This window comes from Neolamprologus multifasciatus, chromosome 10, assembly GCF_963576455.1.
Source record: "Neolamprologus multifasciatus chromosome 10, fNeoMul1.2, whole genome shotgun sequence".
Taxonomy (NCBI): Eukaryota; Metazoa; Chordata; class Actinopteri; order Cichliformes; family Cichlidae; genus Neolamprologus; species Neolamprologus multifasciatus.
This window is the reverse complement of record NC_140448.1, coordinates 29850554-29864347: the sequence shown is the minus strand read 5'-3', so window position 1 is coordinate 29864347 and position 13794 is coordinate 29850554. Positions and strand designations below refer to the sequence as shown.

At 37.1% G+C, this 13794-nt stretch overlaps 1 protein-coding gene across 3 annotated transcripts in view; it reads left to right on the top strand.

The window, feature by feature from the left end:
* Positions 1-13794, top strand: part of LOC146510471 (polypeptide N-acetylgalactosaminyltransferase 10-like) — a 344244-nt gene that overhangs the window by 92200 nt on the left and 238250 nt on the right. Inside the window, exons 8-14 of one of the 3 annotated variants that reach the window (XM_085175787.1) lie at positions 3032-3139; positions 5269-5490; positions 7122-7238; positions 8242-8391; positions 8788-9022; positions 9869-10084; positions 10169-13439. In XM_085175787.1, coding sequence (XP_085031913.1) covers positions 3032-3139; positions 5269-5490; positions 7122-7238; positions 8242-8391; positions 8788-8952 — 762 coding nt within the window. In that variant the 3' untranslated portion in view covers positions 8953-9022; positions 9869-10084; positions 10169-13439. Of the gene's footprint in view, positions 1-3031; positions 3140-5268; positions 5491-7121; positions 7239-8241; positions 8392-8787; positions 9023-9868; positions 10085-10168; positions 13440-13794 lie in introns of those variants that run through there. The other 2 variants (XM_085175785.1, XM_085175786.1) reach the window with 2 other exon arrangements.

Sequence of the window (13794 nt, the reverse complement as noted above, 5' to 3'; positions counted from 1 at the left end):
AACGGCAGTTGGCAAAACAATTAAACATGTTAATGTTTAATGAACTTCTTCATAATGAAAAGCAAAATATAACTTTCAAGCCATGTGTGCCAAGGTTTATGTTAATTGCTTTCAGAACCTGAAATATTTACCTTTTGTTGCCAACCAGATTGTCAGTTTAATATTTTTAGACTGTCAGAATAATTCAAAGTGTATCAATAATTCACTGGCACACATTAGTGTCTCATAAAGTTAAAACCCAACACAAATAGATTCGTGTCTTTATGGCAGTTCCTACGGGATAGATATTTCATCTACTTGTATTGCAAAAGCGATATTAAAACTGCTAGAAGAAAAAAAAAGTGTTGTTATGCAGGTACTGCTAAAAATCTCATAGAGCAGCCCATAGAAAATGATTCATCCATTGGAAATCAAAAATATTTTAATGTATTTTAATCACTAAATACATGAATTCTTGTTTGAAGTTAAACACTAAACATTCCTTGAACATTTAGGATTCAATTACCGGCTTCTATTTTTCCTTGCCTCCTGTAAATTCACTTAAATTTTATTTGTTCGGCACCAAATCACAAGAACAGTTGCCTCAAGGCAGTTTTTTGCAAGGTAAAGACCGTCCAGTAATACAGCTGCAAACCTCAGAGTCAGACAATCCCCAATGAGCAAGCATGTGACGACAGTGGGAAGGAAAAACCCCCCTTTGACAGGAATCACCAGCAGGCTCAGGGAGGGGCAGCCATCTGCTGTGACCAGTTGTGAGTGAGGGGATGTAGACAAGACAAAAAATTAAAAAAAAAAACTCAGCAAAAATCATAAGGTGAGAGTGAGGTCACTTCAAGATCCACATTTCGAAAAATGTTTTTCCTCACATAATCTAAAGTTTGTGCATGCTAGCTTATTGATTTTGGCTCTAGACCAGGCCATATGAAAAGCTGTGCAACAATAAAAACATCTGGCAGAACCTCAGATTTGCACATGGTGCTTTGATGGAGCCCGTTCTCACTCCCGAGGCGTAACATGCCGACGTTTTGTCACGTCCCGGGGCGTTCCTGAGGAACGCAAAAGGAGACCTTCGGTGTTCTTATGGTACGCGGCGGGTTATGGCTGAAATCCAGTGCAATGACACTCCCGCGGTAATAGACGTTCCAGCCCTGTATTCCAGCCCTAAACCTAACCTTATCCCTAGCCCTAACCATAACCTTTTTCCTGAGGTTAACCAGGACTTTAATGATGTTAAATAGTGTGTTTCTAAGCGATTTGAAGAAAAAGAGCGAACATGTGTAGATTGAGTCCATACGGTTCTCATTTTTCCTCATTTTTCCGAGGTCGTCATTTAGGAACGTGGTGGGTAGCCGAAAACGTAATATGTTGACGATTTGTCACCTAGCCTAAAATGTGACGCTTTGGGAGTGAGAACGAGAACGTGTTGGCTTTGATCCACCAGCAAAGGTAATTCTGTTTTTGCTCTGTTTTATTTTGATTTGCTTAAAAGTTCAGTTTTCACTTCCCCATAAGTTGCTGGCTAGGTTTAAGAAAAGATCATCTTTTTGTTTATTACATAAACACCTTAGCAGTATTAATATTAACTCTGAAAAAGGCCATTAAATAGTTCATTTAAATGTAACAGCAAGAGATTCTTTAGAAGCATCCATATGTGACATGTTGCTACTGAGACATGTCTGAGTAATACCATAACTCTGTGCCAAAGGACACTGTGCATATCTTTGAGATGCCAGTGGGTTTGATGAATTGACAGCACTTGATGACTTGGAAGGACAACTAGCTGATATTTCAATCTTCAGCATTTGAGATGCAATCTGCTCTACGTTCCTCTATAGTTTCAATGTTATCATCTCTGCAGGGTGGGAGCCACTGAGCCACACATCTCAGGAAACTACGGAAAAAAATTCTTTGTATTGCTATCACATCTACATATGAACTGCTGTGTAGTAATAGGTTTACAGTTAGAGATCGGCTCAGTTCATTGAAAGGGTTTGCCGCGATCCTTCAACGATTTAAAAAACGCAAACTATTGAAATGTATGTCTGTATAACTAGAAGTGATGTATAAAACATGTTCTTTTCCTTCGCTCATGTCTAAGTTATGAAACGTTCCCCACGTTTAACCTGTTTAGTCTCATATTAACAGACTTTTCTGCAGGACCAGCAGCACCAAACCACTCTTTCTCACTGCCTCTCTCTTTGTCTTCAAACTTTTGTTGATAGTATTTACTTATGTTTCAAATGAGCTTCTCATTTCTATTCATTTAGTTTTGCTAAAACAAAACCCATTTTCCATCCTGCCTGCTGTCTTTAAGTCTTTTATTTCTCGCCCCTTTCATAGCCTCCCTTTCTTCTCATGGTCTGTTTTCCTCATTGAAAGCCAAGTAAGCAAATCATCACAGTTGCCTTTGTTATTGCTGGAGGATTAAAATGAAGACACACTGTTGAATGTCTCTGTTATGTCAGATAGACAGCTACAAAGAAAAAGAAGCAATGATGCTTTAAAGGAAGGTTTGTTTTTGCTTCAGACAACACTTCAGACAAAGGTACTTAAAAGCTATTTAAAAAGTAGCACAAACCTTGTTTTCCTATGAAACGGCAGAAGTTTTAGTAAATCAGTTGTGTTTTTTGAATACCAATAATATTTTAATAGTGTCGTAACATGAGCATTGTATCAGTGATTTATCAGAAAGACTTTTTCTCATCTGGTCCTTATTCTTAGATGAAGTCAGGTCACCATCTCGTCATAATTTATTTTTGTGCCCCCTGCCTCCTCTGCTCTGTCCTCTCATCTTTATTACATCTTCTCTCTCCTGTTGGTCACCCAGGATTTATAAGCCTCTTCGAATCACTGTACCTTATTCCTCCTTCTGCTCAGCCATCAGTCTTCTGCTCATCTCTGTCGTCATCTTCTTCCTTCACCTTGCTTTACCTTTGTGCATCTCTTTGAATCTTAAAATGGACAAAGCTTCTAAACACCATAAAGATTCATCAGATGAAAGTGTTCTTTCCCTCTCTTTGTGTCTCTGAAGCTGTGGATGTGTGGTGGTCGGATGGAGGACATCCCTTGCTCCAGGGTAGGACACATCTATAGGAAGTATGTCCCCTACAAAGTCCCAGGTGGGATCAGCTTGGCAAAGGTAATTCTTCTCACTATGTGCAGTGGATCAGTGATGGATTTTCTGCATACTATAAAAGCAAAATACACAGGCTCTAACATTACTTCTGATACATTTACGTCATAGGGCAACAATTTATTGTATTCTATAAACTAGTAGAGAATTAGTCAATGAGATAAAAAGCCTGATCAATTAAAGAAAATCCTTTTTTCCATTCCAGGAGCTCCTTTTTTCATTTTTTAAAAGACTAATAATTCTGATTTTACTGAATTACAGTAGTATATGGTAGTATAATGCTATACTATAATATCCTAAGGAGTACTAGAAGGAGTATTCAATCTGGATTATGGTGCATCCCATCACATGCTTGCTCACACTCATGACCCCCTACCCTTTAAAAAAAATTCTTATTGTTGCCAGTAAGATTTTTAATAAGGAATGAATGATTAACTGTCAACCAGCATGCTTCAAACAAGAGTAAACATTTAAGTAAACAGATTTTTGACAAACTAGTGTTTTGTTGTATTCACACTCAGGGTTTAAAAGCAATACAGAAACATGATTTTTGGATCTCTGCTAATTATGACGTTATATGGAAGATGGGATGTTTTTAGTAGATAGGTGTATGTGTAAGTGTGTATTCATAAAAGTACAAACACGCACACACACACACTGTAGCAACTTCTGTGCCTCTGAAGTCCACTGAGCAGTGAAGCTGAATGCATCAGCTACCCTTTAAATGAACCTTTAGCTAATTAAGCTCAATTAAACGAGTAAACAGAAACATACAGTAACCCTGCATGTAAACACACATGCTATACATTTGCATGCACACACAGAGTGGTGCAGGGTTTGTATTTTCTGCATCCTCTGCTAAGTACACTACTCTTTCATCTCAGTGTGCTTTACAGTCTGCTCAGCATTCACTCATAAAAGACCACCAGGCAAGAGGCAGCAATATGCAGGGTATCCACTATCTACAACTTATAGCCTTTCCAGGTGCTACTGTGAAGAATGAGCTTAAGTTCTTTTGTTATTTTTTTTTCAGCACCTACACAGAATAGGAAATTGTCTAAAAGTGCTTAATCATCTGAGGTGTAGCCAAACACCATTCATTATGTATGCCTCTGCTCTCAGCCTGAAACATGGCTCGGTATAGCTCAGTGTGTAACTGAAAGTAACTGGCTTTGTTTTGTTTTTCTGAGGAACAGTCTCTAACTTAGCTTCATTGAAATGTTGATGTCCCTGAATCACCTGACCCTTTACATAAAAGCGGATAGTTATTTTTTTTCCCGTTTGTTGAGGTATCATTTCAATCAAAGCTGAATCAAAGAGAGCACTCTATAGGTCAGTTTCAATATATGTAGCTCAAATACAATGGTCAAAAATGGCAGCAATAAAATGCCGTTGTCTTGGCAGATTCCTAGAGACAAATATACAGTAAAAAAAAAAAAAACAGCATACTAGGTAAACATAGTTCACACCAGTCCATGGCAGCTCTTCATATAATTGGTCTCACTGTCAGGAACTAAAGGACCTATACTAGGGTACTTGTTTTCAGGTGGAAACACAGACAGCTGCAGAATCCATTGACACAAAATATAGTTGATGCATTAAAGCAGCGGTCCCCAACCTTTTTTGTGCCACGGACCGGTTTATGCCTGACAATATTTTCACGGACCGGCTTTTAAGGTGTCGCGGATAAATACAACAAAATAAAACTAGTACCAGTACCGAAAAAAAAGAAGATTTATTCATAACACACGTGAAAAGACCCAGGAAAACCAAGTTAACGATAAAACCGATAACAAAATAATGCTGAAAACCAATAAAAACCATGAAAACCATACATTTCACACCTGAGCCTCAACTCTTGCAGCCCGATACCAAACGACTCACGGACTGGTACCGGTCCGAGGCCCGGGGGTTGGGGACTGCTGCATTAAAGTATAAAGCCACGACAAATTGAAGAGAATGGGAATGTTAAAGTTTGCATTACTCATAAGTGGACCCTTAAACCTTTTTTATGACTCCCATTATTGATAATGTGTTAGAGGTTCCTATTGTATGAAATTTGAATTGTCTGCTAACAAAAAACTATTTTAAAGAATTAATCCAACCATGTGAAACTCTTTTTAACTTGATTTCAGAATCTAAAACGTGTAGCAGAAGTTTGGATGGACGAATACGCAGAGTATGTGTACCAGCGTCGACCTGAGTATCGGCACCTGTCTGCAGGTGACATGACAGCGCAGAAAGAGCTGAGGACCCGATTAAACTGTAAAAGCTTTAAGTGGTTTATGAATGAAGTGGCCTGGGATCTTCCCAAACACTATCCACCAGTAGAACCTCCTGCTGCTGCTTGGGGAGAGGTAAGAGCTGGATTAGTTCATGGAACTGCTTTCATATATGTAGAGAAATTAAATAAACAGATATATGCATAGAGATAAAAACTAAAAAATAAATGAAAAAGCACATCTGAAAAGGTTTTTGTGTGTACAATGAATATGGAATCGCTAAACTGAATACATGTCTGCAGTTAGATGTCATAATAAAAATAATAAATCAATTTTAAAACATATGTGAATCCAACTTTGTTCCCATTGTGTTTTCATAATTCCAGAGACTATAAAGGCATAGGGTATGTTTCGTGTTTGAGTTTTCATTTAGAATCCCGGACAAGCCCCCAATTGTAAGCGGCTGGCTCAAGGAACATGACTCCACACAGTCACCTCCAGCTGCACTTGGTCATACATGTGTAACTTGCCTCTGACATCTGCTGCAAAATTCCCTATTTCTCCAATCCATTGATGATGGCTGCTTCAACCCCCCTTTCAATAGCCGAGCATCCGCCTGTAGCCACAAAGGGAATATTTACTAATCACTCACCAATTTTTGTACACAAACTATTTGCTGAAAGTAATTAGCTCAGAACCTGGATGCTAAATTGTATTCTGCTGCTGTAAATAAATTCAAATAGATATATTATATAATACTGCTGTGTGTAGGTCAAATAAATAATTTAGTATCAGAAAACAGACAGTTAATGAGCATGTTTCAGTTGTGCTGTAGAGAATATTTTCGTGGCAAAAGCAAGATGAGTAATTATATCAAATCAAGATGAAAATTATTACAAAATGTATGAAAGTTAACTCTGCGTAATAAAAAGGTAAAAGTATTTTTCCAGCTTTCTTTTGAAAATATCGTCATCTTCTAGTTCCCTGTTTGTTGTCTGGGAATCATGTTTCATGCCTTAGGGCTCTTTTGCTAACTCATTTCATGGAAAGAAAAATTAGTGTATTCACAATATTCAGATTCTGCTCTCAATGTACCCAAACTGAAGCCACAGAAGTAAAGGTGTTGGAAATGTGAACAACTCTAGTTACCCTATCCTATGATCAGCCAAAGCCAAAAATAATTTCTTTTAGGAACAGATTACCAAAGTTTTACCAAAGACTTAACAAAAATCTATAATTTCACTGTAAAATTTCATCATGAATGTATTATGTGACTGTAACAAGTTCACAAAAAGCTGGCTTAAGGCAGGAAAATCGTTTCTACTGGTTTCAACTTGTAATGTTTTGAGGGTTTTTTGATTTAAGAAAAATAGATTACTGATGAGAATTGTTAAAAAGGTATAAAGGATCGAGGTGCGCGCTAAAGAATTCTCAGTGGTATGAAAAGACAAGAAGCAGTGATGAAACACGTTTGCAATAACACACTATTTTTTAGTATTTTTGACCTCTATTCCAACAAGCTGCAACTCCTATCGGTGCCTTGTTACACTCCTGGAAGGCAAAAAATGCCTCCAAGCCTTTACATGTGAAGTGCACAAAAGAGAACTTAAGAAAAAAGATAAAACTGAAAATCAATCTGCTGACTACAGTCAGTGGATTTACTTGTGTAGGACTAAGAGCGGAGATTATACTGTGTATTGTATCTCAGCATGTTTATGGGTTTCTGGTTTATGTCAGTTTATCATAGTTGTATATGTGCTTTTCAGATACAGAATGTGGGCAGTGGAATGTGTATGGAGGTCAAACACTTTGTGTCAGGGAGCCCCATCCGCTTGGAGAACTGTGTGAAAGGCCGTGGTGAGGTGGGGTGGAGTCACGGACAGGTAAGGGCACCCTCTTAAATGAGCTTATTGGGTTTTCAGTTCATATCCTAAAGCCTCTGAGATGATGTGCTAGCAACATGATGGGTTGTTAACAAGCTGTTTTTTTTTTTTAGGTAAATTATTTTCATTTGTTTTCTTACTTTAGTAGCATGTTAATGAAAGTGTGTTTTTACCAACAAGGTATATTAAGGAGAGAAAAAAACAGACAGACAGAAAGTGGACCTTTTTAATGTCATGCTATTCATTTTTAGCCAAACCATAATTGGGCTAAATTAAACAAACAGCAAATAAAAAAGATAATTAACAGGTGGAGAAAAGACGTTGGTGTCAAAATAATACTGCAAAAGAAGGATCATTTGTCCCATTATTTAAATTGTTATATTTGAATTATATTTGGCCCTGTCATTTTTATCCTATAATTGTACAAAATTAAGTCTAACCACTTAATTGAGATACATGTTAATAGTACTATTAATTCAATTTTATTTATATAGCGCCAAATCACAACAAAAGTCGCCTCAAGGAGCTTCATAGATACAGAGAAAAACCCAACAATCATATGACCCCCTATGAGCAAGCACTTTGGCAACAGTGGGAAGGAAAAACTCCCTTTTAACAGGAAGAAACCTCCGGCCGAACCAGGCTCAGGGAGGGGCGGGGCCATCTGCTGCGACCGGTTGGGGTGAGAGAAGGAAGACAGGATAAAAGACTAAAAAATGTATCATCATCCACAAACTTTTGGACCTGAGTGTAAATGTAAACTCCAACTATTTGGGCTAGATCGATTGAACACTGATGTGGAGAAACTATTGTATAAATCAAATAAATCCAAAATGCTTATTTTCTCGGCTTTACTATCTCTACACCATGTAACACTGCAACACTACCATAATAACCTCAATTTCAACAAGAAAATCAATCTGACAGAAAAAAAGGTAGAAATTTTACGTACACAAAGGAAGGACAGTCAGATGTCGTTACAGCTCAGATGTGCTCCCTGCAGGTGTTAACATTTGGCTGGAGGGAGGATATCCGGGTGGGTGACCCCATGCATACAAGGAAGCTGTGCTTTGATGCCGTCTCCCACAGCAGCCCAGTCACCCTGTATGACTGTCACGGTATGAAGGGAAACCAGCTTTGGCGGTACAGAAAGGTAAGAGTTCACTGCTTGTAGAAAATTAGTGTATTTACTAATTCATCCTATTCAATGCTCTCCAACTGTCCTGGCCTTAGGAAGGTTTTATATTTGTTAAAAAGTCACCAAAGTAAAAATAAAAAAATAAATAAAAATTGAAATGTCAAGTATTTCAGTGTGTGCCTGGTAAAAGGTCAATAGACGCTTTAAATTTTGCAGGAGCAAAGTGTAACATCCTGCCGGTAGTAATACGTACATATGCCATATAGAACACTAACAAGTTTGAGAAATAGGTTTAATCGCTGTGGAGTATAAGGCTTTAAAATGTTTTTCTCTTTGTATAAAGAAGGAAATAAATGTTCTGTGAAGAAGTTAGCTTCTTGTATAATATGTATATGTTTATCTTTCCTCCAGGATAAGAGTCTGTATCATCCCGTCAGTAACAGCTGTATTGACAGCAGTCCGAGTGAGCGGCGAGTCTTCATGAACACGTGTGACCCTGCCTCTCTCAGCCAGCTGTGGTTGTTTGAAAGAACCAACGCCACTGTGCTGGAGCACTTCAACCAGGGCACCAACTGAGCTTACTGAACAGTGAGATGACACGTCTTCCAAAAAGAACGATCATGACTCAAAGGTCATCTTTGTTCAAGTGAGTCTTTCTGAGGGACGACATGTTTGATTTTGTTTTGAAATGGACAAATTACTTTGCTTTTTAATTTCTCACACTGTTACTGTAGTGGCCTGAAGACTCGTGAAATTATTGGTAGTACATTTTAGAGTATACTTAAAAAGTGGTCCTTGCCTGGCTGATAAACATAAAACACCATACAGGGTTGTATGTGTTGCTTCCAGTAGTTATGTTTGCAGCCAGCATAACCGGTGTAAGGCAACAGGGTCAAGGCTCACTACAGAAGGAAAACATGCTCTTAAATCATAAAGCCCTGGTCACACAGACCTTGCAGCACCTGGGCAACCGTCAGTCAGTAAGGAATCTGTGTGTTCCCCAACCAGTTTGCAAGTGGTTGCTGGCATTCACTAGGTGAAATTGGTTGCAAAAAGATAAAAAAAGATACGGTGCTGTACCGAAAATCTCTTCGCTATTGCTTTGTTGTCTAGCATAATGCTGGTGTCTTATGTACTTTGCATGGAAGATGCTGATCTACCTGCAAACATTTGCCAAAACTTCACGGTTAAACTGTAAAGTGTGCGAAGCAATCCCAAAATCATGGCCGTTCACACTAAAAGTAAAAATCGTGACTTTTGACTTTTTGGCCTGCAGTTTCTTAATCCTATGTGATGAACATTTACTGATGCAACTTCAATAATATTTAACAACGGTGGAGAAACTAGACACGAAACCACCGTTACAATTATCATTAATGTTTTGCTAGTTTTTTTTTTTTTAACTTCCTTAAGGATTACCCAGTAAGCCTGTTAAATAGAGCTATAATGGTCTCACAATTTATGGAACCTGTATATCTTCCCTTTGTTTCAGTGTTGTCAAGGTATGAATGAAAGCTACAAGTGAATAAGATGCAGCTTTCCAGACATACCCTGTGGTAAAGTGATCTAGTGCAGTCCCTGAGAGCTGAAGAGCTGGTGGGACCACAAGCAGTGACATCCAGAATCCAATCATGAAGCGCAAGCTTGTCGTGGGAAAGGAGATAAAAGAAGGACATGCTTGCCTGAGCACCAGCACCCGAAACGCTCAGTGAGTGCAAAGACACAGTTCATTTTAAAATGCCTATTATAAAATATGTGATTTTGATAATATTTTGATTCTGTTTATCGTCAGGATGGGAGAACGATGGTGAGACCTGACTGCCTTGTGGAAACCCCGACAATGTGGAGCTTTTAAAGATGGAAGACTTGGACCTCAAAAATGTATAAGAGGAAAACTTGCAAGGAAAAAACTTCATTTGACTGCGGTAAAAATCCTGATACTACTGCCGATACTGCTGGATTTAATGGATGAGCTATCCAGTTTTTATTTCATTTATTTATATATTTTTGTCAATGCCATCTTTTTACTCACGGCTCCAAGTTCTTGAAAGGCACAACTTGAGAAAATGAGGAGGGACAAAATCCTGCACAGTGTGTAGATTTACTAAGAATAGACTTTTTTCAAAGGCACAAAGACTTTAAAGTGAACTTTTTTTGTATAATGTGATAAACCAACTAAATATTACGTGAACATCATTTCAAAATGTATTTTGTGTTGTCTGGTAAATTACAGGTAAAAACTTCTTTTTTAGAATTATATTTTCATTAAATGTTCTGCTATGCTAAACTACTACTGAGGCAAAGTTAAGCAGTTTTCTCATGTGTACTGATTAACAGTTCTAAACCAACAGATATTTATGCCATTTACAGAAAACATAAGTGAGCACTTTGCTTGTTTGCATGTGTTAGCAATTCTCTAACAGCTAAAGGAATTCTCAGGGTACAGCCCTGTCTCCCAAAAGTTTCATTATCATTTTATTGTTGACTTCTAAACAAAATGCAAGAAACCAGTGTGCACTCTTTTAATTCAATTCAATTCAATTTTATTTATATAGCGCCAAATCACAACAACAGTCGGCCTCAAGGCGCTTTATATTGGAAGGTCGACCCTACAATAATACATACAGAGAAAAACCCAACAATCATATGACCCCCTATGAGCAGCACTTTGGCGACAGTGGGAAGGAAAAACTCCCTTTTAACAGGAAGAAACCTCCAGCCGAACCAGGCTCAGGGAGGGGCGGCTATTTTTTCATAAACACATCTACAGATCATTCGGTCAGAGAGGACCAGAATTGGCAGCACAGTGGTTTACAGCATACGATTTGGGTTTGTACCTCTCCGCATGGAGTGTGCATGATGTCCACATTCTTGCGTAGATTTTTTTTCCAGGAGCTCAAATCTCTTCAGATCTCTATCATCAAAAAATATGCTATTTTTAGTCGATAGTAATAACTATCTTCATCTAGGAAACTCTTGCAAACTGGATTCAAAATCTCAGGATTTCAGGACTCTGGTGCACAGCCTGGGATCCTCATGCAAGGACCTGCTGACTGTTTTCACCTCATGCTTGGAGACTAAAAGGGACTCTGCAGTTGTGGAATAACCAGCCGAACTGAAGCATGCTACACAGTTAGCTTTAAGAAATATTGTTAATTATTTTTTTAAATATACAGTATTTTATTACTGACTTTGCACTTGTGTATCGCATGATTCTACTGTAAGTTTTATTACCCTCTGCTCTTTTTATAGTTTATCATCGTGTTTTTATTGTGTATAAAGCTGTGAAATGGTTTTAATACGTGCTATACATAGTTAAGTTGTCTTTCTTACTAAACTATTTTTAAAACTTAAATTGGAGCAAAGGTTTCACTTTTGCATTGCTTTTTAAAACATCTTTTGCCGTTTCCACTAGTTTAGTTTCACATAGTTCAGGTTGAAATAGATCATATCACAACAGTGGCTGAGTTAGAAGCTTCACTTCCAATTTTTCAACTATCATAGTGATGAGTTGTCGCCACCATCAGCTGCAGAGAAACATGACATTTTAGAGGACAAAGAAATGAAAGACATATATGCTGATTACTAATTTACTTGCAAATGTGACACATGAGAAATTGCATGCAGAGATGAGAAAATTGTATAGTTGTGTAAGAGTGTCATTTTTAGAAGACAGGCCTGCAGGCAGAATATGTGCGTCAATAAAATGCGTATCAGTCGGTGGTGCCAATAAATGGTATGCAAAACAGGCAGAGCAAACAACAGAAATCCATTCATGTAACTAAATAAAAATACAATGAACAGAAGAAAAAAATCAACTCAAAACTAAGCACTGTGTTCAACATGTTGGACAAATTCAAATATGTCCCAAAATAATATGCAAACGTTGTTGCACAAACTATATGACTGAAAGGAACAATCATACCATTGATATACCCAATCTGCATGGGAAACTAGTCATTTTCTTAACAGAGAGAATATGTTCCCGGCTACTCTAGAGTAACAGGCAACCTATGGATAATGTATGATCAGGCAGATCCTTGACTCAGCACCTGTATATGTCTGCAAACATCTTATTGGAAATCTGATAAAACAGAGGTCACACAAACTCATCATCTCTGCTCAGTCTGGGGATAAAACCTGCACAGCAAGCTAACAATTATCTGCAAAGGACAGCAGCTGCTGAGGCCCAAAGTTCATTCGGCACTTTCACTTTTTTATTGACAGAGTGAGTCATCAACCTGAGTGGCAAATCCAATACCTGAGTATGGCTCCCGAGAAATTATTGGCTGTCTAATGCCATCAAGGTCAGACAAACAGTGGAAGCCACTGCAGAAATACCCCTAACCTGGAGATTTTTGCATGCAGTGAGGGTAGAGTAATATTGATGAGATGAAAATGAAGCAGAAATGGGAGAATAAGTTAGGATGAATTATTAAACTTCTAGCGTTGGCATGTACTTATTCTATCTTATCATGGAGAAAAAACAAAACAGTTTTACTTCATGAATACAGTCATGAATACAAATGTGTGCAGCTCCGGAATTATATAAACAGTACAAGTGTGAACAAATTCTTAAATTTAGGCAGAAGAGTTGAAGACCCAGCGTCCAATAAACATATCATGGTCATCATTAGACATATGAAATGCACATTTTTACACCAATTTAGAGCACACACATACTGTAGAGTCCAGCAGATGAATTCAGCTGTGATTAATCAGGGAAGTTGTATTAATAGACGTTCATTGAAGATTCTGTTGCTACAAAAAAATGACAAACATCACAAATATTAGTTTGTATACAGCCAATATCTAAAATTGATTGATTGAATCTTTATTTTGAACATGTTAAAAAGTACAACAACATAGAATTAAAAGAGACAAATGAACAAAGCAAAAGAAAAAGAAAACGAGCAACCACAACTACAAATACTGTAACTTTCATGTTCAAAAAGGAGCAGGAAGAAGCATAAGCTTATTTAATCCCGCCCCTTTTCCACTATCTAGTAATCAATAGACTACAGAAATACCTCCTTGCAATTACATTATATGTCATGTGTATTTTCTTTTTTTATTATTCTTTTTTTAATATATATATATATATATGTATGTATATATATATATATATGTATGTATATATATATATATGTATGTATGTATATATATATGTATGTATGTATATATATATGTATGTATGTATATATATATGTATATGTGTATATATATGTATATGTATATGTGTATATATGTATATGTGTATATATATATATGTGTATATATATGTATATGTATATGTATGTATGTATATGTATATATATGTATGTATATGTATGTATGTATATGTATATATATGTATGTATATGTATATATATGTATGTATATGTATGTATGTATATGTATATATATGTATGTATATGT